Source organism: Mercenaria mercenaria, chromosome 7 (genome assembly GCF_021730395.1).
Source record: "Mercenaria mercenaria strain notata chromosome 7, MADL_Memer_1, whole genome shotgun sequence".
Lineage (NCBI taxonomy): Eukaryota > Metazoa > Mollusca > Bivalvia > Venerida > Veneridae > Mercenaria > Mercenaria mercenaria.
This window is the reverse complement of record NC_069367.1, coordinates 32936125-32959636: the sequence shown is the minus strand read 5'-3', so window position 1 is coordinate 32959636 and position 23512 is coordinate 32936125. Positions and strand designations below refer to the sequence as shown.

At 32.5% G+C, this 23512-nt stretch overlaps 2 protein-coding genes across 2 annotated transcripts; one reads left to right on the top strand and one right to left on the bottom strand.

Annotated features, from left to right (window-relative positions):
- Positions 1–5556: 5556 nt before the first annotated feature.
- LOC123554528 (uncharacterized) lies at positions 5557–9659 on the bottom strand. The gene is made up of 4 exons (XM_045344747.2): positions 9294–9659; positions 8528–8564; positions 8252–8359; positions 5557–7260 (listed from the first exon to the last, which is right to left on the bottom strand). Exons 1-4 carry the CDS (start codon positions 9576–9578, stop codon positions 6860–6862), a joined length of 831 nt encoding a protein of 276 aa, XP_045200682.2. The 5' UTR covers positions 9579–9659; the 3' UTR covers positions 5557–6859.
- A 3686-nt stretch (positions 9660–13345) lies between these two features.
- LOC128558506 (uncharacterized) lies at positions 13346–17200 on the top strand. The gene is made up of 3 exons (XM_053548045.1): positions 13346–13633; positions 14572–14713; positions 15085–17200. Exons 1-3 carry the CDS (start codon positions 13436–13438, stop codon positions 15525–15527), a joined length of 783 nt encoding a protein of 260 aa, XP_053404020.1. The 5' UTR covers positions 13346–13435; the 3' UTR covers positions 15528–17200.
- The last annotated feature ends 6312 nt before the right edge of the window (positions 17201–23512 follow it).

Here is a 23512-nt window from a genome sequence, read left to right as displayed (position 1 = left end):
CAAGTCAAGTTTTGGCAAGGATCCAATAAGATAATACGCCGTAAATTTTGTATGGTAAATTGACACGCAGTTTGTCTATTACTATGTCAGTGTATTTGTAAGCTGGTAGATTTAGTTCCTAAGGGTAATTACGTTTGATTGTCATAAAGGATCAGTTTAGATACACAGCAAGAATAGTATTTGGCAAACATGGGAAAATATGAATTTTTGAATTGTGTCAACTGTATTAAATATTATCTCGTTGCTGATACCAAACCGATATTGGATCTAAATAAACGCACATCGGTCCAATATAATACCAAGAGGGTATACTTATTAAACTACGGTGCGCAAAACGTATTTGATAGAATTATAGGTTGTTCCTAAGCCCTGTAGCCGTGTTGTTGCATATTGAAGTCCCGGCTATGTCTACACTGTATGTGTAACTTGTAAAACAAAATCAGTATCATAATATAAAACAAAACAATAGTGTACATTACCGTTGGTAATATATTTTCACATTATAATCAACATGAAAGCAAGTCACGCAAAACAAGGTGTCAGATGTTGCGGCAGCTGTTGCATTGACAAGTCAGTATTTATAATATATCATATACGTTAAGCTCTCAAAACAACAATGCATTAAGGTAATGAGTCATATTTGAACGGGGTTTCCTGAATTTGTCGTAAGATTGGTCTTTCATTATGTATCATATTCAACAATTCTGAAAATATTTCTTTGGACTCTATTGTATGTGTGGTGTTAAACCCAACAAACATATGGAACGCAAACAAGCAAATGAATAGCAGACACCATTTGATTGATTCTGTTCATCAGGAAATGAAATACGTAGCAGCTCTAATGTTAGAAGAATTTAAAGCCGATATTGTCCTTGAGTATTACGGCAAACACTTATCAATGTGACAGTTAGACCAATAAGGCCTCGATTCATAATTTGTTTGCAATATAATAATCCCTAACTAATACTGCTCTTCTGCTTATACTCAATTCTTGAAGTAAAAACAAAATATTGTACGATCTGAACTTTATGGGCTTATTTTCTTCATAACGTTATATCATTTTTTTGCAATATTTCAATTTTGTTTTAATTATTTCGTATACATTGATTTAAACATGTAAAAATGTATTTATACCTGATGTCACAATGAACACATTTGTTTTGAAATAAAACTTTGCATGTTATAATCTTCATGTAGTTTAGAAGAAAAAGCTTTTATTACTGCATATACAAAATGTGCTTTACCAAGGAAAATAAATTAATTTATATCGCAAGTCACTAGTATGGTGAAAAAGGAAATAATGAAAAGAGTGCTTTTCCAAATATAAGTATGATTCAGAGGTTCGTTTCTTATCAGTAATTATAAACATGAAAACAACCCTTTTTATACCAGCTACAAAATATTGAAAGCTATCTCCCAAATATGGAATGCTATCTCATAAATAATAGCATTAGCCCTCTCAGCTAGGTAGCCTGGACCCTAGAGATTTATTGAGTTAAATGTTGAAAATACACATTGACCCTAACTGATCCCAGCATTCTGCAGAAAGTAGCAGAGATTCCCTTCTATGAAATACTCTTGGGGAAAGAAAATAAGATAACAATTAAATTCTTTATAAAATTACAACAATAGCAACACTTCCTGCTTTGTAAACGTAGCAATTTGACATTTGTGGCAAGTATTCTACCTTTGAGATCAGTGCAAACAAAGACCATCCATGCAGACTATTCATGGTTTGCACTGTTTTCTATTCAGTCAGTAAAGTTTCAGTGAACACCCATTAAATGAAAAACTTTCAAAGTTGAATGATAGACCAGTGAATTTTAGAAATTTAGCAAGGTAAAGGTTAACTACACATTGGAAATTGTGGCCGGCCTAGGGCTTTGCCTATGTTCTTTTCTACCCGTGGTATTTTTTGTATACAATTCACTTTGCATTAATAGATGTATCTACGGTTCGCAATACAATAAATCTCGGCTGGTGCCATTCATTTTCTCAGAGATCAGGCCAAAAAGTATCTAGAGATCTTCCATACGGAGTAATAATAAAAAACAAACTACATGTAAGTGTATATGAGTTTGACTGAACCGAAAAATTGCGTAACAGACGAGATACCTCACGGAAAAGAAAAATAAAAAAAATCACCCTGAAACTACAAATACTGGCTTGCTGTTCTGTTTAAATTACAATTTATTTCCTTTTGCATGAATCACACAGTCCGTATCAGGGCTTCTTGTGAAATATTTCCCTTATATGATATGATACACATGATTTGGTTTGAAAGATATCTTTGATACTTTCTCTTAACAGAACACTGTTAAATGGACCTTAAATGTATTTTCACTACTTTGTCCAACAGTTAGTATTCTCTATATTTCTGTAGAGTACAAAACATTTACCTCTAAGATAAAAGCAATATGTGCCGGTGATCGTTTTTTGAAATAACTAAGGTTACATAGCACTACTAAAATACATAGTTTGGTACAGTATTCTACCAAAATGCATAAAACAATCCCCGTCTATTTTATCGTTTAGTTAATAAAAGCAAAACATAAAACAAATATGAAAATAAGAATTCCTAGTGGGTTGAATTAAAAAAAAGACTTTGGATTTTGTAGCGTAGTGGTATGCCAGGAAAAACAATATGTGCTACATTACGTTGATTCCGAAAGGACTTAAAACTATGTTAATAATATATCAAATATGGTAGCAACCTTTCTCGACTCTTGTATGACGCCAAATAGTATGCAACGTGACTTCAGTAATACCGTGTTGTAATGAAATTAAACATATTTCTTTTTCATATTAGAATGAATACAGGGAATCGGCCTTTTCTGTCCGTTCATGATTCGATACAATCTGACTAAAGTACATCTCCTATTACGCTACGCTTAGGATGGATCTGAAGGCGAGCTACTGATAACCTCGTTCTCACGACCCTTCCGCTAGCCAGTCAGAAGGCTTTTTTACAACATTTTGTAAGCTTAAAAAATCTATATTTAGCCTGGGTTGTTCATATTTACAATTCTGATAACGACCACATCACGACTACGCGCTTGTGTTTTGAGTGAAATCATATGTTATGGTACGGACTTGGTCACGTGAAGTGTCAGATAGCGGGTTAGCTCAATCGGTACGGCACTTGCCCTGTAAGCGAGGGGTCCCGGGTTCTAGCCCCGTACTGACTGCACATTTTTCTTACTCTTTGACATTCGACGCTATCTTGATGGTTCAGCCAAATGCTTGTTGAAACAAGTCGTCTGATTGGTTCAAATAAAAATAGATTTGCGAAAATAAAAATAGCAAGATTGGAAATCCAAAATATACAGAAGACGAATGTAAATGGGTCATTTTCAGATCTTCGTTTAGAAGATCAAGTACTTAAGTCAGATTGTTATGCGATAAGAAATATACTTCATTTGACAGGATCTGTAAGGACCTGTATCTCTTGATCTTGGCGCCAATTTAAGGAAGCCTATTTAAAGAAGTTCATGCAATACGTTAAGTCATTTCTTGCTAGAGTTTTCTGATTGTCGCGTTGGTGAACACGAGAGTATTCCGCACTATCGATAACTGAAAACTATCACCTTGTTTCAGAGTTTTGTAAACAAATAACCCCTTTAACCGTCTTAAGTATAAGATTAGTATGCCAAAGATATGAATTATAACAAGAGGGCCATGATGGCACTATATCGCTCACCTGAGATTAATTGCTTACATGAACAAATTTCTTTGCTAAAGCTTAAAAAAACTAGGTAAGTAGGTCAGGGTAAAGCTTATACAAGATAACAACTGAAATATGTTAAAAAGTTATACAGGTGGTCCAAATATCTTTGCTGTAGCATCCAAAAACAAGAAAGTAGGTCAGTAGGTAAATATTAAGGATATTAAAGATGAGTATTGAAATCTGTATAAAAGTTATACACGTGGTACAAGTTTCTTTGCTGTAACTTCAAAAAACATGTAAATAGGTCAAGAAAGTAGATCAGTAGGTCACGATTAAGACTATTCAAGATTAGTTTTGAAATATGTATTAAACATTATACAGGTGGCCCAAATCTCTTTGATGTAGCTTCAAAAACAAGAAAGTAGGTCCGTGTTAAGAATATTAAAGGTGAGTATTGAAATCTGTATCAAAATTATATATATGGTCCTAATGTTTATGCTGAACCTTCAAAAACAAGAAAGTAGGTCAGTAAGTCAAGATTAAGACTATTCAAGATGAGTATTGAAATCTGTATCAAAAATTATACATGTGGTCTAAATTTCTATGCTGTAACTTCAAAAACAAGAAAGTAGGTCAGTAGGTCACGTTTTAAAATATTCAAGATGAGTATTGCAATCTGTATCAAACATGTTACATGTGATACAAATTTCTTTGCTGTAACTTCGTAACTTCAGAAACATAAAAGTAGGTCAAGAAAAAGCATCAGTAGATCACGATTAAGACTATTCAAGATAACTTTGAAATTTTTATCAAAGATTATACAGGTGGTCCAAATATCTTTGATGTAGCTTCAAAAACAAGAATGTAGGTCAGTAGGTCAGGGTTAAGAATATTAAAGATGAGTATTGAAATCTGTATCAAAAGTTATACACAAGGTCCAAATTTCTATGATGTATCTTCAAAAACAAGAAAGTAGGTCAGTAGGTCATGATTAAAACTATTCAAGATGAGTATTGAAATCTGTATCAAAATTATACATGTGGATCAAACTTTTATGCTGTAACATCAAAAACGAAAAAGTAAGTCAGCAGGTCACGATTAAGGCTATTCAAGATGAGTATTGCAATCTGTATCAAACATTATATTTTTGATCCAAATTCCTTTGCCATTGCTTCACACCAACTAGGAATCTGTCTGCCTTACAGTTTAAAAATTAATACGCCACTGTTGTATGGGAATCCAAATTTATATACACAACCTTTTAAAATCCCTAGAATATAACATATTTTGTTATGCACATTGTCATTGAATTGAAATTCTGTCGCTCAAGTCATGAACTAAAGTATTTAAAACATTATCAAGATTACCAGTATTAGACTAAAATATATAGGTTATCAGTATTAGACTAGAATATACAGATTACAAGTATTAGGCTCGTTTATCTAATTGGAATATGAATGAAAACCATAAGATTATTGTGCCTTTGGCCATGAGCGTATTTGTAAATGCAATCATATAAAATGTCAAGGGGAATATATCCAACTACATTAAAAGCTCGTCTGTAGCTCTGGAGTTTATTATATATGTTTTAGCGCTAATATAATGATTGGTGCTGTAGTTGTGTGTAGATAACCATTGCTAATCAGGTCTTTTCTGATCTGATCAGAGGGGATATATGATATTTTAAGATGTTTTTTATAAGGCGCGCTAGTGCAACGTGTTTACAATTTTCAGTTTTGTAAAAGTTAGTTTATTTTATGGCAGTTTTTAAAACAAGATTAGCAATGGTAATCTATTTTTTATGATGTAAATAGATGTATAGAACTTGATGTATATGGTCTCTAATAACTCTCTTAAGAGTGATTGCATACATGTATCATAGCCATATATCATCTGTATATTGTTTATTGATATGTCATGTATGTAATTGAGACTTAAATAAATAAATAAATAAATAGGCTAAAATATACAAATTACCAGTATTAGACTAGAATATACAGATTACCTGTATTAGACTAAAATATACAGATTATCAGTATTAGACTAGAATATACAGATTATCAGTATTAGACTAAAATATAAAGATTGCCAGTATGACTAAAATATACGGAAAATAATGAAAGACGATATGCATTACTGAAAGTAGTAATTAATACACGCAGTCCTTGTATTTGCAGGTAAATGGTTTTGTAGCGTATCATTTAGTATATTCTTAAAACAAAAACAGTTCTAAATATAGTATCATACTGAAATATTAGCTTAATTAAAGCCTAATAAGTAGTTTCTATACACGTCAGTAATATTTCTTTTATATTTATGTTTCCTTTTGAAGGTAATTTCGCAATTTTGTAAAACTTTGTCTATTTTATAGAGCGCAAAACTTGTCAGTGCTAAAATATAATATTCGTATAATAGTAGCAGCCAGTTTTAACAAGACACAATGCGAAACTGTCACATGTATTCAAAGGATCAATGGCAATTAATCATTGTACATTTCTGAAACTTTTGTGATCAATTTTCAAAGAGTAATACAGTTTTTAGACACTGAATTGAAAAACGTACCCTGGTCTTATTGTTTTGAAAAGAAAAATGCAAGATAATGCAACTAAACATTGCGAGGTAGGCATACCACAAATATTCAGCCAAATAATGCAAAGAATTAGAAACGTCACATGCTGTCTCTTGTGATACAAATATTTCTCGGCCTTTAGGATTATGCAAATCGTTTCGGGCCTGTCATATGGTGTTAAAACAAAAACGCATACTTTTGAATTTTAATGGGAAATTTAATTTCATGGATTTTGTGGTTGAGTCAGTCCACAAAATTATATCTCAATGAACAAATAAAATAATTATTCCAATTCCTTTTTTTTTTGTTCAAAATTTGAAATCTACGAATTCATATCTCACAGAAATATCCGTTTTGAACAAAACCACCGTACTGTTTTGGCCACAAAGTTATATAAATTAACAGTATATACTAATAATTGATATAGGTGATCATATTTCGAACAGGTAATGTAAAACTGCAAAATGAATTGTTCCTATACCGTTGTCTCATTGCTTCTGATACAAACTGTCAGATAAGATACTATTTGAATATCACAAGAACAAGTAGATCTAATCCGACTATTTTGATTTTGAATTTCAACGTTATAAATAGTAACTTAACTGTGTGTTAGTTCCTTTCTGTTAGCGGAGTGGCAGAATTCCGAACATATTTCCAACTGAATTGATTATTATTCGGCTTGCTTCGGACACTTTGACGAAAACAGCATCGCCTCTTGCAATGTAAACATGTCCGGCAACAGCCAGCGATGATATCGAATTGGTTCCACTTGGTTTGTAACTTTGAGATTTATACAAAAGAGTGCGCTCATAACCATGACTGTTAACACAAACTTGGAGAATAAACCTGTATGCATTTCCGATATGGATCATGACGTTGGTTAAGTTGATTAAAACAGAAGAATACAAAAAGCAGAACTGGCCTTCTGGTACTTTGATTTCTCCTTTATGATAGACAAGATCTTCGGAAATAAATGAATTCTTCGGATGTTTGTCCCAGTGAAGAACGAGGTTTGATCCTATGCCTTCAATAAAACGCATTTATATATGAGCGAACATTCAGTATTTTCACGTGTTTGACGTCGTTTGAGTGTAAAAAGCCATGTCGCATTTTTGGTATTACAATAATGTAATATCATTGATCAATACAAGATATATAAAAGAAGATTTGTCAAGGCTTCATGAGAAGAAAGCTAGCATGTGATTAAAAACAAAATATTGGTGTCTTTTCACATTGAATTTAACGGTACACAAGACCTTCGGAAATGAATGAATCCTCCATATATTTGTCCCAGTGAATAACGACGTTTGATCCCTCCCCTTCAAAAAACACACGTTATGTCTATGTAAGTTTCTATCATGTTTAACGTCGCAGGAGTAAAATAGTCATACCGAAAAGTCGTATTTATTGGTATTATACTAGTGTTAGAACAAATGGTCAATATAAGAGATAAAGAATATAGAATCTAGAAACTTTTGAAGGTTCAGTCGCAAAAAGCTAGCATGTGATAAAATGAAAATAACACTTGTGCCTTTCACTTTGAATTTATTAAGAATTGATAAAATTCTCAGAATTACATCGTTTTTTACTATTTTATTAAAATCGTTTAATGCATTTAATATGTAAGATCTATCATTCATTAATGTTTATGAAATATATTTGTGCCCGCCTGATATAATTCATTTGCATCTGGACACCAAACAATGTTTTTATTCAACGATCTATCACTATTTGCGATATATAACGTCTAAAATTAAATAATAAAATGTACTGTATTGTAAGCATATACTTTTTAGAAATTATTGTAAATGTTCACCATTAAGGTTGCATATAATACTTAACAATACAACACCAGTTGTATTGACAAGAAAATAAATATGTACAAAATGTCATTTGTCCTAATTACAGAAAGATAGTTTTAGCATTCTGAAAATAACCAAGAAATTGCCAACTTTTATTCATATTCGATATATTTGCCATAAATACATGCAAAATATATAAATAAAATATATTACCTTCGTAAGTCTGGTGCCATGAGACTTTTCTGAAAGTAGCACTCAAATAGCCGGAAGGTTCTCTCAGACTCTCGTTTCCACATTGTAAATACCTTTCCCCCTCTAGCCCTGCATAATAAATTGAGTTGATTAAAACACATTTTTTTCATAACAGTCAATGAAAGGACACTGCAATAACGTGTAAGATAATGTTATAAAATTGATGTGACACCACAATCATTATATCATATTAATTAAACGTGAATAATATTAGAGAATCATAGCTATTCTTAATACCTGAAGCAAGTCTTAATCTTGACTCCCTTTCAACAAACTGTAAAAATAAACATTTATATGTAATGATATATATAAAAAAGCAGTAGCAATAATCATATTTAAATTCACACGTCAAAGCGTACAAAGATTGAACTGAAATAGAAAATCATCAAATAAAGATTAAATTGATCCAAAGCCTTTCAAATAATCAAATATTATTTTACAAATCTGAATTTTATGTAAGTTTTGTTTATGTCAATAACAGATATTTTGTTCGAAAAGAATGACAACTTTTTCCTCAGTTGTAAGTATTTATTAAGTACTTACAGACATTGATATTCATCACTTTACTATCTTTGCTTGCATAAAAATGATATATCTATAACATGGTATTGTTAAACATGGAAGGTAGGATTAATAGTGATATAATTATATTTATCTGTACTCCTACATGTTGCTGAATTTGATATTTGAAGTCCTGATACAGTTAAGATAACTTTTTCGTTTTAGAAAAGAAACGCTTTTTAATTAATTGCTGTAGATATGTGTTTTATATAGTAAGAAAAACGCCTGGACAGTTTCAAAAAATGTTGTAGAGGTTTAATTTCGCGCATTCAGTGCTTGAAACAGAGACTGATATGTATATATTTGCTTTCATTCTAGTACGCTTCCAAAGGATTTTTATAAGATTTTATCATTTGTATTGTAATAGAGAAACTTAAACATTTCATTTAATAAAGAATGAAACTGTTTTAAGCTATAAAAAACAAATTGTCACAGATGCAACCTTCTGTAATGGTTCCGTAAGATTCCGAAAACTGCAAATGTATCTGCGTTTGTGCAAGAAATATCTGTACAGATTTTTCTTCACATTAAAAGTGTCTTCATCCTCATCAGCACTTAATGATAAATCATCACAGAAGAATGGGAATTCTGTCAGATCGTTAATAAAATATCTGGAATTTCTGAATTTATTTTCCTCCAAAACAAAGCTGAAAATTAGAATATTAAGTGACAGAAGCAAACCCAATAAAATTATCAAGACAATTGTAAAACTATAATTATGGTGCATCCCTGACGTTCTACAGCGACAATCATTTATACCACAGACTAAACCTTCTGCTCAAATAGTTTGTTTATAAATGGCAGCTTGAAGTAGAAAAACAGGTTTAAAAGACATATACTAGTTTAACCTTACTGTTAACCAATTGGACAAAGTGTATTTTGACAACCTTGATAAACAGCTTTAAATAATTTGTATAATGATGGTTAAACAACATTTTTAGAAAATATATTTTAGATATGCTTTCCGAATTATGTGGCCTATAGAATTTCAAAGAAACTTTCTTCTTTTCCGAAAATAATGAGTCAATATTATTCATATGGCATTGCATGGTCGAACAATGTACAAATCTATTTCAATTACATGTACATACTATGTACATAAACTACTGTAGACTAATAAGCTTAATTCAATCCATTTTTATTATGTTAAATCTATTCCAAAAAGCTTGGTCATAATATTTTGGCAATGATTTATCTATAAGTAAACAGATATATTCAAAACTCTGAATATTGAATAGGCATGGGGAAAGCAATCTTTGTAGTTTCTACTCAATTCGTTCATGTGATAACTGAATATGATATGCAGTAAAATATTAGATTTGTATCGAGAAATATGCAGTTGTTCTGCAGCGGAAATATTGCGCAATTATAGGAGCGTAAAGTCTTTGAAAGACATTTCGAAAAATGTGTGTGTTTAATTACTTTCTAATCAGAACAATAGTAAAACAGTTATCTGACGAGTTTAAGCGGATAAGATTTCACCTAGCGATTAATGTCACACCTGTTACGAAATCCATATAATAGTTTTTGGTGTTAGATCAAGAATGTCAATATTTATGTCTCATGCAGTGTATTCTATTTCCTCTCCTTAGGGGAATATCTATTTTAAGTTTTCTACACCTCATATACCTTTGTACTTTATGGACTATGCGCCAAACTATTTAGACCAGGACTGAGCAGGTCTCTATACAAAATGTTATATTCAAAAGAAGATAAGTATTACATAAGTATTACTACGGTGCCCCTGAAGTGACATGTTACGCACTTTTTTCCACTTAGGTAATGTGAGACTTTTTTTATTTCGTTTAAACGAAATCATTTCGTTTTAACGAAATAACTATTTCGTTTAAACGAAATAACTAATTCGTTTAAACGAAATAACTAATTCGTTTAAACGAAATCATTTCGTTTAAACGAAATAACATTTCGTAAAAACGAAATCATTTCGTTTAAACGAATTAGTTATTTCGTTTAAATGAAATAAAAAATGTCTCACATTACCTAAGTAGAAAAAAAGTGCGTTACATGTCACTTTAGGGGCACCGTATATTACATCCATAACATATAGTTCGTTTTATCTCACAGAAAGCATCGAACATTTTCGTAATAAACACTTTTTGTCTAAACAGTTTGGCAACAGAAAATGTTAAACTTATTATATAATATTACGTTAAATACAGCGGTATTTTATTATTATATGGTTCTACTTTCACTGCGATAGTTTTAAAATTATTTGGAAGGTTGATACCACCGGGAATACATACATAAACAGTTATCAACCGGAACAAATTTCTTTTATATATATAGCCGCATAGATATAAGGGAAACAAACCGCACACGTCAGAAAATATCAAACAGTAGAAGATTATCCTTTTCCCTGCTCGTCTCGACGGGTCGGTATAACGATACAAACAAAGAAAGAGACAGGATCCTTCGAATTCATGAAAGCGTTTTTACCTTGCTTTCTGTAGAGCAATTGCAAATGCATTGACAAGCTGAGAACCAGCTATTGCAATATGTGAGCAAAAAGAGACTAATTCTAAGTGAAAGGTATTTCCTTTTTGTGTGTAATACGTTGATGATATACCGGTATGTGTATTTCACATATATTCAGTCTCAGTTACATTGAACATTAGCATTTGGTCGCTGACTGGTTTTTATACAAAGTTTACATTGTAAATGTATAGCATACATACGGCTTGGTCGAGACAAGATTTACAGCCCCACTGAATGTGCTTATATGTGTTTATTGGCAAACTGCTTCTTAATGGTGCGTTCTTCATGATTTCCCAAAAATTCATTAAGGACCCGGTTCTTACTTCGTAATTTCTAACAGACAGGTTTAATTGAAAAGGTCACGATGAGACCACAATCAGGTGATAAACGCAATTTATTGCGGTGTACTTTACAAGAATGCAGTGACATACTGATTTCATGACTCGCACTCAGCTTACCTCTAAAGCCCGCCCGCTTAGCTCAATAGATAGAGCGTTGGTCTACGGATCGCGGGGTCGCGAGTTCGATCCTCGGGCGGGGCGTATGTTCTCCATGACTATTTAATAAACAACGTTGCGACTGAAATTATTAGTACCCCGTCTTTGATTCATGTGGGGAAGTTGACATTTACTTGCAGAGAACAAGTTTGTACTGGTACAGAATCCAGGAACACTGGTAAGGTCAACTGTGAACTGCCCGCCGTCACATGACTAAAATACGGCGTTAAACCCAATACAACAAACAGCTTACCTCTGAAGACACAAATTTGTTTGACAACAGCAATGTCATGGTTAATTAGAAGGTCAGACTTCTTCACCCCACATATTTCTATCACATATTTGCCAATAAGTAGGTAAGACATTTTGATAACCGCGCTTTGCCCTGTTATAAAAACTTCTTACCTATATCTTTTAAAAACCACACTGGACCATAAATAGTATGCATTAATTGACATGTAAGTTAAGCAAAACTTAGACGTTTTGGCAGGCGCATTATTGTCTGAAATCCAGTGTTAGTCGGAGACCAGCGAAAATATTTCGGATTTTCAATAATAAAACACCATGGATAGATACTAACTCTGTGTTGCATAAGGTTAAAATGACAATTATCCAATTCAGAAGAAAACATATGGGATACTGAAAATTCAAAGACGAATTAAACGTCGGCAGACGATTACGTACAGTCACGTTTTGAAAATTTGAAAATCAGTGTCCCATGTCATTTCTACTACAGGAATACAACATGAGCACATTTTATATTTGTAGTGAAAATTTACGAAAAATATTGAAACACTAATAATCATAAATTTTACAGATAATCGTATTGATACAACACTATTAAAGTTATGTTGGGCGTAAAAAGAAATGTTTGTTTCCGGTATCCCGACCTACCCTAAATTTTTGGCCCGACCCTAAATGTTTTTATGGCCTTGGAGAATATTTTTTTCAACTTTTTAACAAAAAGTTGCAAAACAGCACTTTTTATGCTTTAAACATGTCCAGAGGTGTTAGAAATCAACTTCCTGATGCTCAAAGGCATTACCTTCTTATTTGCATTCATTTTTTAGCACAAAATTAATTTCCGAAAAGTCTCCCTTAATAAAATTTAATAAAAAAAATCCAAAAAAACAAATTCCGACCTACCTACCCTAATTTTTTGAGCATGTTACCGGAAACAAAGAATTTCTTTTTTAGGCCTTTAGTAGTACTGATGGTGCCTTATATACGATAAGTATAAAGTTTATGGTCCAAATTGTGTAATATACAAATTCGCAATTCATATGTTTCAATCTATTATTGGCAAAAAATAGATAGTAGCCCGTTAGTAAAGCAAATAAATCTGCGTAATAAAATTTGTATGGATATATTTTCAAAATTAGAGAAATCCCCCAGATAAACCGAAATAAAGCAATAAATAAACCCAACATATGGTACGTGTGGTTTGATTGGTTAATCGAATATGGTATGATACTGCACTACATATACGAGGAGGTCTATTTTAGGCGTACAGTATGCAGTTAGACGGCAATCGGGTTAGCAGACATATAAACTGATACAATTTAAAACAGTGGATGAAAAATACGACAGAATGGATACTAAACTTAAACTTATTATTATGATAGTACTTGTTAGTGTCGGTGTTTGTCTCGCTGTGGTAATGGCTCTGCTTTTAACCATGCCGGAATTACCAACAACTATCGGAAAGAATCAAATATGTCTACCGAATAAGGATAGCGATCCTAAGTGTGGCCCAACGGCAGATATGCTTCACGAGTATTTAGAGATGGTAAGAAAATTTGCCAAATTTGTTTATCATTTTACAAAAACAAATTACTTATTGAAATATGAATTTAACAGATTTTCGAGCATTTTCAAGTTCATACAACATTTCGTGGATACTTTTCAAACATATGCAGAAGAAAAATGTTTTACTTATGATCAATTTGAAGTAAAACATAAAATTAAAACGTACAAAAGTATGTATTTCTCAGAAAACAGTAATATTTACACATTTTAAACAAAGCTATAGACCTTTTTTCAGTTTATATACTGATATAATTATGTTTAAGTTTAAACCCCGCTCAGTTTGACAACAGAAAAAACTAAGGAATGAACTTAATTTATAAAGTGAATGTCTTCGAAATTCCTCCTATCGAATACAAAAATACTAAGAATTCATTATGTTGCTGTAATTACCAATGACATTGCAAGTGAAAATATCATAAACGCCCTAACGTGAAACATTGTTTGTTCTTCCTATAGACAGTATTAGCAGCCATCTTAGGCGTAAAAAATACTGTTTGTTGCCGGTATCCCGACCTACCCTAAATTTTTGGCCCGACCCTAAATGTTTTTATGGCCTCTGAGAATATTTTTTTTCAAACTTCAATTTTTATGCTTTAAACCTGACCAGTGATGTTAGAAATCAACTTACTGGTGCTCTGAATGCATAATCCCCTTATTTGCATTTTTGTTTTTTACACAAAAATAATTTCTGAAAGTTTACCAAAAAAAATCCAAAAATTTCCGACCTACCTACCCTAATTTTTTTAGCATTTTAGCATGTTACCGGAAACAGAGTTTTTGTAGGCCTTACGTATCTTGATTAGTTGAATCTGAACTTTGTGTTTTCTTTAAAACAGCCGTTAGTGTCTTGCATTGCGTGAAGTTTACTGTTCTACAATACAAAAAATGTAATTACTATGCAATTCTACATTGTTCTAGATAGTTGCGAAGAAATATGGCGAAATCAAAACAGAAAAGCAAAGGATAAAACAACAGAAGTGTCAAGAGGCAAAGGCCGCATGTGCGAAAATGACACCAGCCGTAAAACTCACTGGGAAACCGCAGACTTCGATTAACAAATGTGAGTCATGCTATTTACATACTCTATTGAATATGCATAATAGTATCATTCGGAACAGTATTAATAATATTTGTATAGGTATGCAGGTATGGGAAGGTAAAATATTATCAATTGGCAAAGCGCCACATGCAGTAAACTGGGAAACCCATGTCTGTTTACATGAACAAAACAATTTCTATTTTGGGTCTATCAAATATGGTGGATAGTACAAGGTGAACATTTTGTCTTACACGGATAAAACTGATTTAGTAATAAAAACAACAGAAATGTATTTTCTAGATACTATAAAAAGATACAATCTTTGAAAGATTTTAGAGATTTAAGCGGCAAAAACTTATGATTGTGTAGTTTACCACTATGCCTTTTTACAGATGACATGGGTGCTGACATGGTACCAATAAGAGAATGGCAGCATAGCAGAGATTTGCATAGAACCAATGAATTTGAAAGATACGCCATTCAGTACTCAGACGGCCGCTTGATTGCTCCTGTTGACGGCACATATTTTATCCATTCATTCGTGGAGTTGTTTGAGCCATGTGATCCTTCGACTGGAAAGCCAAATATCAAAGATCCTACAAAGCCTATCAAACACAGCATCTTCAAACTTAGCATACATGATAAAGAGGAAATGGAGCTAGTTGCAGATGTCCAACCACATATGGTGTCAAGCAACAAACACTTTAACTATTATAGCAGCTATGTCTCTTCACTTGCAGATCTTAAAGCTGGTGATGAGCTTTCTGTAAAAGTCAGCAATATAACATATCTTAAATACGCACGAAATAATTATTTTGGGATGAACTTTATTTAGTAGCATAGACCTATCTATGTTTTTCTTCCTTACCGTGGGGGAGCACGTGCACGTCGTGGTGAGGGCACTGATTGTCGTTGCTTGAATGAGATACTCTACTAAGCAGCGATAATCAGACGAAGATCCCCTGTTTTATATCTTTTATATTAAGGTAGCGGACCCGTAATGACGGTTTGCCATTTCCGTGCAATAACATATTCTACGTTTGCGACTTTGGTATCTTTCGACTATAACAGAAAGCTACTTTTCGTTACAACTAGATACGCCAAAATCGCAAACAGAGAATACGTACTGGAACGGAAAATGTCAATTGTCATTTCAGGTCCACGACCTTAATCAGTCATTTGTAACTAATAAATTGTGTTTTGTACTTACTTTTTGTTCAATGATATGTACTTGTTTTGTCTTTGTTTCTTAACTTTTTGAAAAGCAAGCAACTAGAGAAAAACAACACACTTTATAAACTATTAACATAGAAGAGAAAATGTACGACTGTCTCTAATTCAGAAAATCGTAAATTAAAAACAAATACCGTATAACGGTATTTTTTTTTACCTGCAGCTTATTTTTACTATTTTACGACCAAATCAGATTCGTAAAAACTGGCCTTGTATAAATTCGCCGCGAAAGTCAAGTAAACGGGTAACATTAACAGTTTTCGATTATATACGCTTTGATATACGGTAAATGGGATACAATTTCGACGATTTGTTAAATGCCGTTCCATCGTACTGTTATATTTCTGTTGACTATACGAGAAAAGACAAAATAATGAAAAAAAAAAAACAAAAGAACTTGAAAATTTGGACTAATAAAATGCCTCTTGAACTTAATTGATATTTTCGAATTAGGAATCAATAGAGTAATTATGTTTATATTACAGAAATACATTTTCCCACGTTTTACAAACCATAATTTATCATGACTGATACTTATTTTTGATGTTTTTTACGTGGGATGGTAATTATAAGTAGTTTGATAAGGTGTTGGGGATTCTTTAAAGGTGTTAACAGCATTAAAGACCTTTTCAATACATCAGTACATATATATATACATGTACTTGTTAACAATTGATTTTACTCTTTTTGCAGGTTCCTACCGGAACTAGATTTGGCTTTATTCAAACTTATTTGCATATCTTCATGTAGTATTGTATAATACCTTTGGTGAAATAAAGTTACCTGTCTGTCTGTCTGTCAAAAATATCCTAAACATGTGCCTGTTACGTAGCATTTTGTCTATTCTATTGCTATGCTGAGCAATTTAATGAGCTATATTTAACTGAACCTTGTGATTTCGTAAATATTAAAAACGTATACTTTCAATCCATTATTTATGAAATCGTATTATATTTTTTTTGAATATCAAGAACTATCTTTGAAGTTGCAATGTCCAAAGCGTAAAGATCAATATTATCGTACTGAAATTCAGTTTAAAGTGTTGATGATTTTATGTTGATTGCTTATTGTTTTATTTTAAACTAGATGTAATACAGATATGTTTTTACTGTCAGCCCAGAGGCAGAATAACTGGGTTCGGTATCATGTTAAATGTCTACCAGAAACCAGGAAAGAGGTTTAATACAAAATTTTAGCTTACTCCGCCATCCTATCACATTAATATATGTTTGTATGAAATGCATATTTGGAAAAATAAATATTGTTTGAACCAAGCGTCTACGGTGTATTCCAGTGAAGCAGCACTAAAATGTTGAGCATTGTGATCAGTGTTACAAGTAGACACCGTCGTTTATATGATTGAAAAATTGTTGAAAAAGACGTTAAATCCGAACACACATTCATGCCCGAACATGACTTCGAATGGTGCTGTGTATTTCATTACGTCTATTGAACAGATTTATCAAACCAAGGTTTCGATTACTTTGCTTGGTTGCATTTAATGCTTCCAAAAGATCTTCCAGATGTTAATAACTATCAAATCAGCAGTCTTTAAGTGCTGTATCGTGGTTGTTCAATGTATCTCTGTACTTGGATTCAGTGTTTTTTTTTTATATTTTATGTTCTTTTAAGATAAAGGAGTCAATTCCATTTTACTTAAAAATCCACCTACAGCAGTGCTAGGAGTCATGAGGGGTGTTGCATATTTCATTACCTCTCATGAACTGACTTGATCAAAAAGAGTCTACTGCCTGTTTGCTTGGTTGCGTTCTATGCTTCCAAAGGATATTCTTACAGATAATAATACCCATTATGGTTATTGTAGACTATTGTAGATTCTCCCTTTACAAGGTGTAGTTTGTATTTATTCTATACTCTGTCAACTGTAGGTGTTGGTAAACTGTTGCAGCTGCAACCCATACCATAGCAAGTTAGAAAAAATTCGATCTATTTCTTTTAAAAACTACACGTGTTTGAAAAAATAGATTAAAAACTAAATTATTCATTCAAAATTGAAAATGTTTAAATGTGAAATGGATTTGGTGTACATTTTAGGTAGACAAAGCTTTATATTTCTGTGAAATTCTTAAAAAGGAGTCCGTCAAAACTTTCGCATACTATACAGAAACTTTCAATCACAGAGTTTTTATTTGCGGTGTTTACTGTGGTTTAACAAATTTATTTACATTGATCCAAGAAGAACACCTTAGTCTTATTTGTTCAAATGATGAAAAATAAATATGTTTTGATCTAAAAACCTTAGAAAGAAAATCATTCTAAAATAAATCTATGTCAGCTCTGTTCCGAATTATAGGATGCTTTTTTACTGTGGAGTTTGAGAAGTGTTGCACTTTTCATTCTATGGAACAGACTCAAGTCAGATCAAGCCCGCTATCTTTTTGCCCGATTCCTAAGGACCTTCCTTTATATTAGTTAGTTGATATAAACTATATATAAATATACACACGTCACTTACAAGGTATTATTTGTAAGATATGCAACTATGCGCAGACATTGCGAAAATCCACATCAGGCGATACAAAGATTTATCTCCCGATATTGTGTAGTAGATAGTCTAAAATACATATATAAGGTTTTGGTGGATATTGTACATGTAAATGAAAAAGTAAAGTACAAAAAAAAAAATGATTTTTAAAATGTTTAATTTTTAATCTATAGGAAAATAATACTGCCAATATTGTAAATGGACTGAGACAGTCAGAGCCATAACTTGAGGTAATCAAAACAATGAATTCAATGACACTTTCTATTGCTTGAATCAAATATTAAAAACTTAAACATAAATATTGGATAGCAATTATCAAAAATAGGAGATAACAGAAAATTGATATACTTGTATTTCATGGTCAAAGCCAAAAACGTGGCAGCCACATAAAGTCGTCATGACCCTTTAAAGCCTAATATTAACAAAAATTGTTACACGTCTTTATTATTTGTTTAAAACTGTTATTTAGTTTCCCCCCTTTCCTGGAGCGGATTTTACGAGATATTTCACTGCGCACCAGAAAATATATGTCTAGTTTAATAAAGAGCGCGGTTGTTTAACTTCTGAATCAAAAATTTTTAAACCTCTAGTACATAAAACCTCTCAGACTTAAAACCATAAATGTTCCCTAACGACTATAGAGAGTTTACAACTGAAAGAATCGTACAAGAAACCATTACAGTCTACTGCTGTTTGAAAATTTATGGAACAGATTAAACCAAGTTAAAGTTTAAAAATTTGAACAAGGAATAAAGATATGTAGTGTTTTAACAATTAAGGCCAGTAAAAATAAATCGTCATGTGTTCTGAATATTTTCCACTTGGTTTCGTGTGGGCTTCTATTTTCTCAGCAAGTTGGGATATATCATCCATTACATCCTTTCGCACATCGCCTATCTTGCTAACTATCTCATTCCACAACTTTGCTGTTTCAGAACTTATTCTCTTATCGAACACTTTGTGAATTTGTCTGTAATCTTTTCAGTTATGCGTTTCTCGGAGTCAGAAATATGCTCTTGCAGCAAATCCATACGCATGTTCATACTATCCTGTATTCTTTGCACATCCTTAGACAATTGAATCAGAAGGTCTATATTTAAATCTGCATTAGTTGTGCTACTTCTTTGGAGTATGTCGGGTCGTTCCATTTCCGGTCCCAGAATTTTGTCAGTAAACGTATTGCTATTACTTTTATATTTTTTAACAGATTCTTCATTGTCCATAGATGCATGTCACCGCTTCCTGGAGAGATCCTGAGTTGGGGCATTCACCCTGGCAACTGGCTGCGACGACATAACTAAGTCAACATAATTTCTGGCCTCTGTACCAATGTCACAAAGTCATCACATCAGATAAATGCTTTCACTGGATTTTGCTGTCATGTTTTATCAGCGTGTATTATGAAATAGGGATGTCTCTGTTAAATAAACTAGTAGGAAAGTTTTTGCTCATTTAAAATTTAAAATAAATATATGCTGCAACATATGTAAGTTGCTTTCTTACACATAACGCAAAATACATTCTAGGGATCTCCGCGGCTGAGTGGTTCACGTCGCTGACTACAAACCCATGAGAGTTGTAGCTAAACTTTGGGGCTTAGAAATACCTGTCAGGAAACCCATCAAGCTGGCTTGTGGATCTACCCAGGTGCCTTCCCGTGATGAAATATTACCAGGAGGGACACCTAAGGTCTTTCACAAAAAAGCTGGAAAGTCACTATATGACTTACAATTGAGTAGCATGACATTAAACCTAAATCTTCTGATAACTAAGTAAAAATATTGGTAGATAGTAAACAATTGCAAATCTGGTATCGTAGTATCTTAGAATATAAATGTCTAAATATGTCGATGTAATGTATTAAACATCACTAAAACAAATATAGTACATACTGTCATTACGACTTTATTTTTACTGCATTTGTTCTAAAGATAAGTTCTAAATATAGATCGTACCGAAATATTTGTTCAACGCACAAATTTTTACACAATGTATGTTTTTTGACAACGCAGAAAGTGACGTCACACGACCTTCAGCTTTTTCCGGAAGTAAAGGAATGAAAGCAAACAGGCTAAACATGGAAACAAAAGTCGCATATGCTTTGGTCTATAGTCAGGAGTCACGCACAGCGGCCATCCCCTCCGGGCGTGGACTTCTTTTTTTTTGCTAATGGGGAGTCAATTTTCAACACTTTCTAACGATTTGAAAACAATTGGGATGTGAGCTTGTCATCTACAAACTTATATTTGAACTCGGAATAAACACAACTCCTCCGATACAGGGGTCCGTATATGAAGATTAATGGCACTTTCAAATTGTTCAAAATGTCGTTTCCGATGTTGTCTAAAAGTGTCAGTAATGCCTTGGAGTTGATTCTACGGAAGTGTTGATTCTACGGAAGCGTGAAAGGGACATCAGACGCTAATAAATTGTATTAACTCACAGGAAAGAATATCAGCACAATATATAAATATTGCATTCCTGAGAGGGTGATGTGAAAAATATTCACCATATCTGCCCTCTCAGGAATGCAATTACCGAAATACATAAAGGTCAAAACATTAACTGGAAAATTAACATAATGATTTATTAAAAACCAAATACTAAATAAAATAAAGACAGAATTAAGGAGTACTCGGAATTTATGGCAAATTTGCTGTGTAATAAAACTTTTATGATAGATTTACATTTCGCTGACATCTGTCTCATCATTCGAAAAAAGCGATAACTATCTTATTTCTAAACGAAACATGTAAGTGTGAGTACTTTTTTTAGTTAGATCATTTCCATTCTGATGGTGATAGTTTCGATTAAATATTTAATAAAACTTTGTTTCGAAATTTTTTGCACGTAGAACAAATCATTACAAAAAGAAACATCGACCGGGTTCACACATGTATGAATACCCGAAAAGGTAGTTTAATCCTTAAGTATTTATAAGCGCCTCGTCTGAAAATTTATCGGCTCAGTCTTTTAATCCATAAGAAAGTATCAACCTCTCAACAGGAGATATGAAAAAATAAATATTACCTGCGCAGTAAAAACGAAATAGCTCTGTTGCGCATGTGATATGAAATTATAGATCATATCACATGCGCAGAAATTGAAAATAACAATTTTGCGCATGAGATATAAAGTCTCTAGGGATTCCGAAAACGAAAATGAAATATTATTCAAGTTAAAGTAATGGGTAATTTGCATAGGACATTTATGAGAGGTATAATAATAGATAATAACTATTCATTTCAGTAATATTTATTTACTCCTAACTGCCTTTACCCTGGAAAAGATCTTTTAATGATAATACCAAATACACATTAGAAGAATGACGTTAATGCATCCTGCTGTCTAACTAGGGCCAAAAAAAACCTGCCAAAAATATCAAAACATTTTATGGTCAGATATGATGATGCTATAAGTTATAAAGCACATTTTAGCAATTCAAGGGAAACAAACCTCACAATGTTTAGTAACAAACAAAACAGAGCGATAATCCAAATTTAGAAAATGCTGGTCCAGGTATACAATAAAAATTGGTGTACTTGCCATTGGTATTATTTGTATTATCTTAAAATTTATTTAAATAATATAACTTAACTATGAAGGACTTTTGTTTAAATCTGCTTCAAGATATTCAGTCATGTTTCCTTAAGATTTAAACATGTTTTAAAAATGACCATCTCAACGATTTAACATAATTATTCAAATTAACATGTGTATTAAACCGTAAAATCAACCTACTAGTCTTTATAATTTCTTTTAAATGATGTTTCCGTTGCTAACGAATGACATTCGTGTTTTGACAGGATTTCGATAAACATAATAAAGTTAACACTTTGTCTTAAAAGCGACTAACCCACACATCGTGGGAAAACTTATGCTTTACTCAACTATATACTGCATATTCGATGTTCTTACAATGTATCTTATTATCAAATTCTGTTTCCTAAAATACTTAAGATAAAAAGAATTCGTCAACAATTTCTGATAAGGGTTTCCCGGTTTATATATAAAAAAACCGGAATTCCCGTTAGCAAACATCACGTGATCTTTAACAGAGCGTACGCGTATAGGTATCGCACACTATTGTGACGTTTTGAAATAAAACAAACAGAACAATATCATAAAAAGAAGTCAGTACACTTTGTACGTTAAGGATTCAGTTAGTGATTTCTCGTTGACCTAATGCTAGTATGCGGTCACGGTATTAGTATTATATTTGTTCGTCTTGAGTTCGATTCCCAGACCCGTTAAATTTTGTCTTTATTTTTTACAATTCAATGAAGACAAAACGAGTTAGTAAATCTAGTTCTAACATATTCACTAAAATTATATGTCACGACTGACACGTAATAATGTCTAAATGCACTCCACCTTTGATATGATCTAATGGTTTTTAAGCTTGCATGTGATATTTTAAAACCTGTGCGGGTTACTTTTATATCAATCTTACACTTCACTTTAACACAAGCATTGCCCGGCCATAATTTTAGGATTGATTGATTTATAGATACTTCGAATTTTATACGAATATAAGAAACAAAACAATAAATTAGAAATCAGAGAAAAACAAACTTACACAAAGTATGTAATGCAAACTGAAAAAAAAACGGGGATACAAGTCACGACGAAAAGGTATAATAGAAATACCGTAACCGCTCGGGCAACGAGGAGTCTCTGACTAAATTGTAAACTTAGTGTTTTGACTTAATTTTATGATATTGTTTTTGTCCACTTCTAAAGCGCCATAATTCTGTGCGCTATAGTTCGGTTTTGCGGCGAGCGATGCTTGTGTTTTTCTAATATTGGAACGGTCCGTTATTTAGGTACAGCTATTCGGTACGATATGGTGGTTCTTACCTAAATAAGGCAAAGTAAATAGCATGCTTACTTCCCTAATAGGTAGACGAGTATATCAATTGACCCATCAAACTAGATGCGCACTTTTGATTTGCTGCTCATGTGATGATAGCGTCTAAAAACACTGTCACGTCTCGTTCTATATTTATCATTTTTTACAAAATAAAGCGTTGTACCGGTTTATGAAAATACATGAGAAAAAAATGCCAAAAATTTGAATG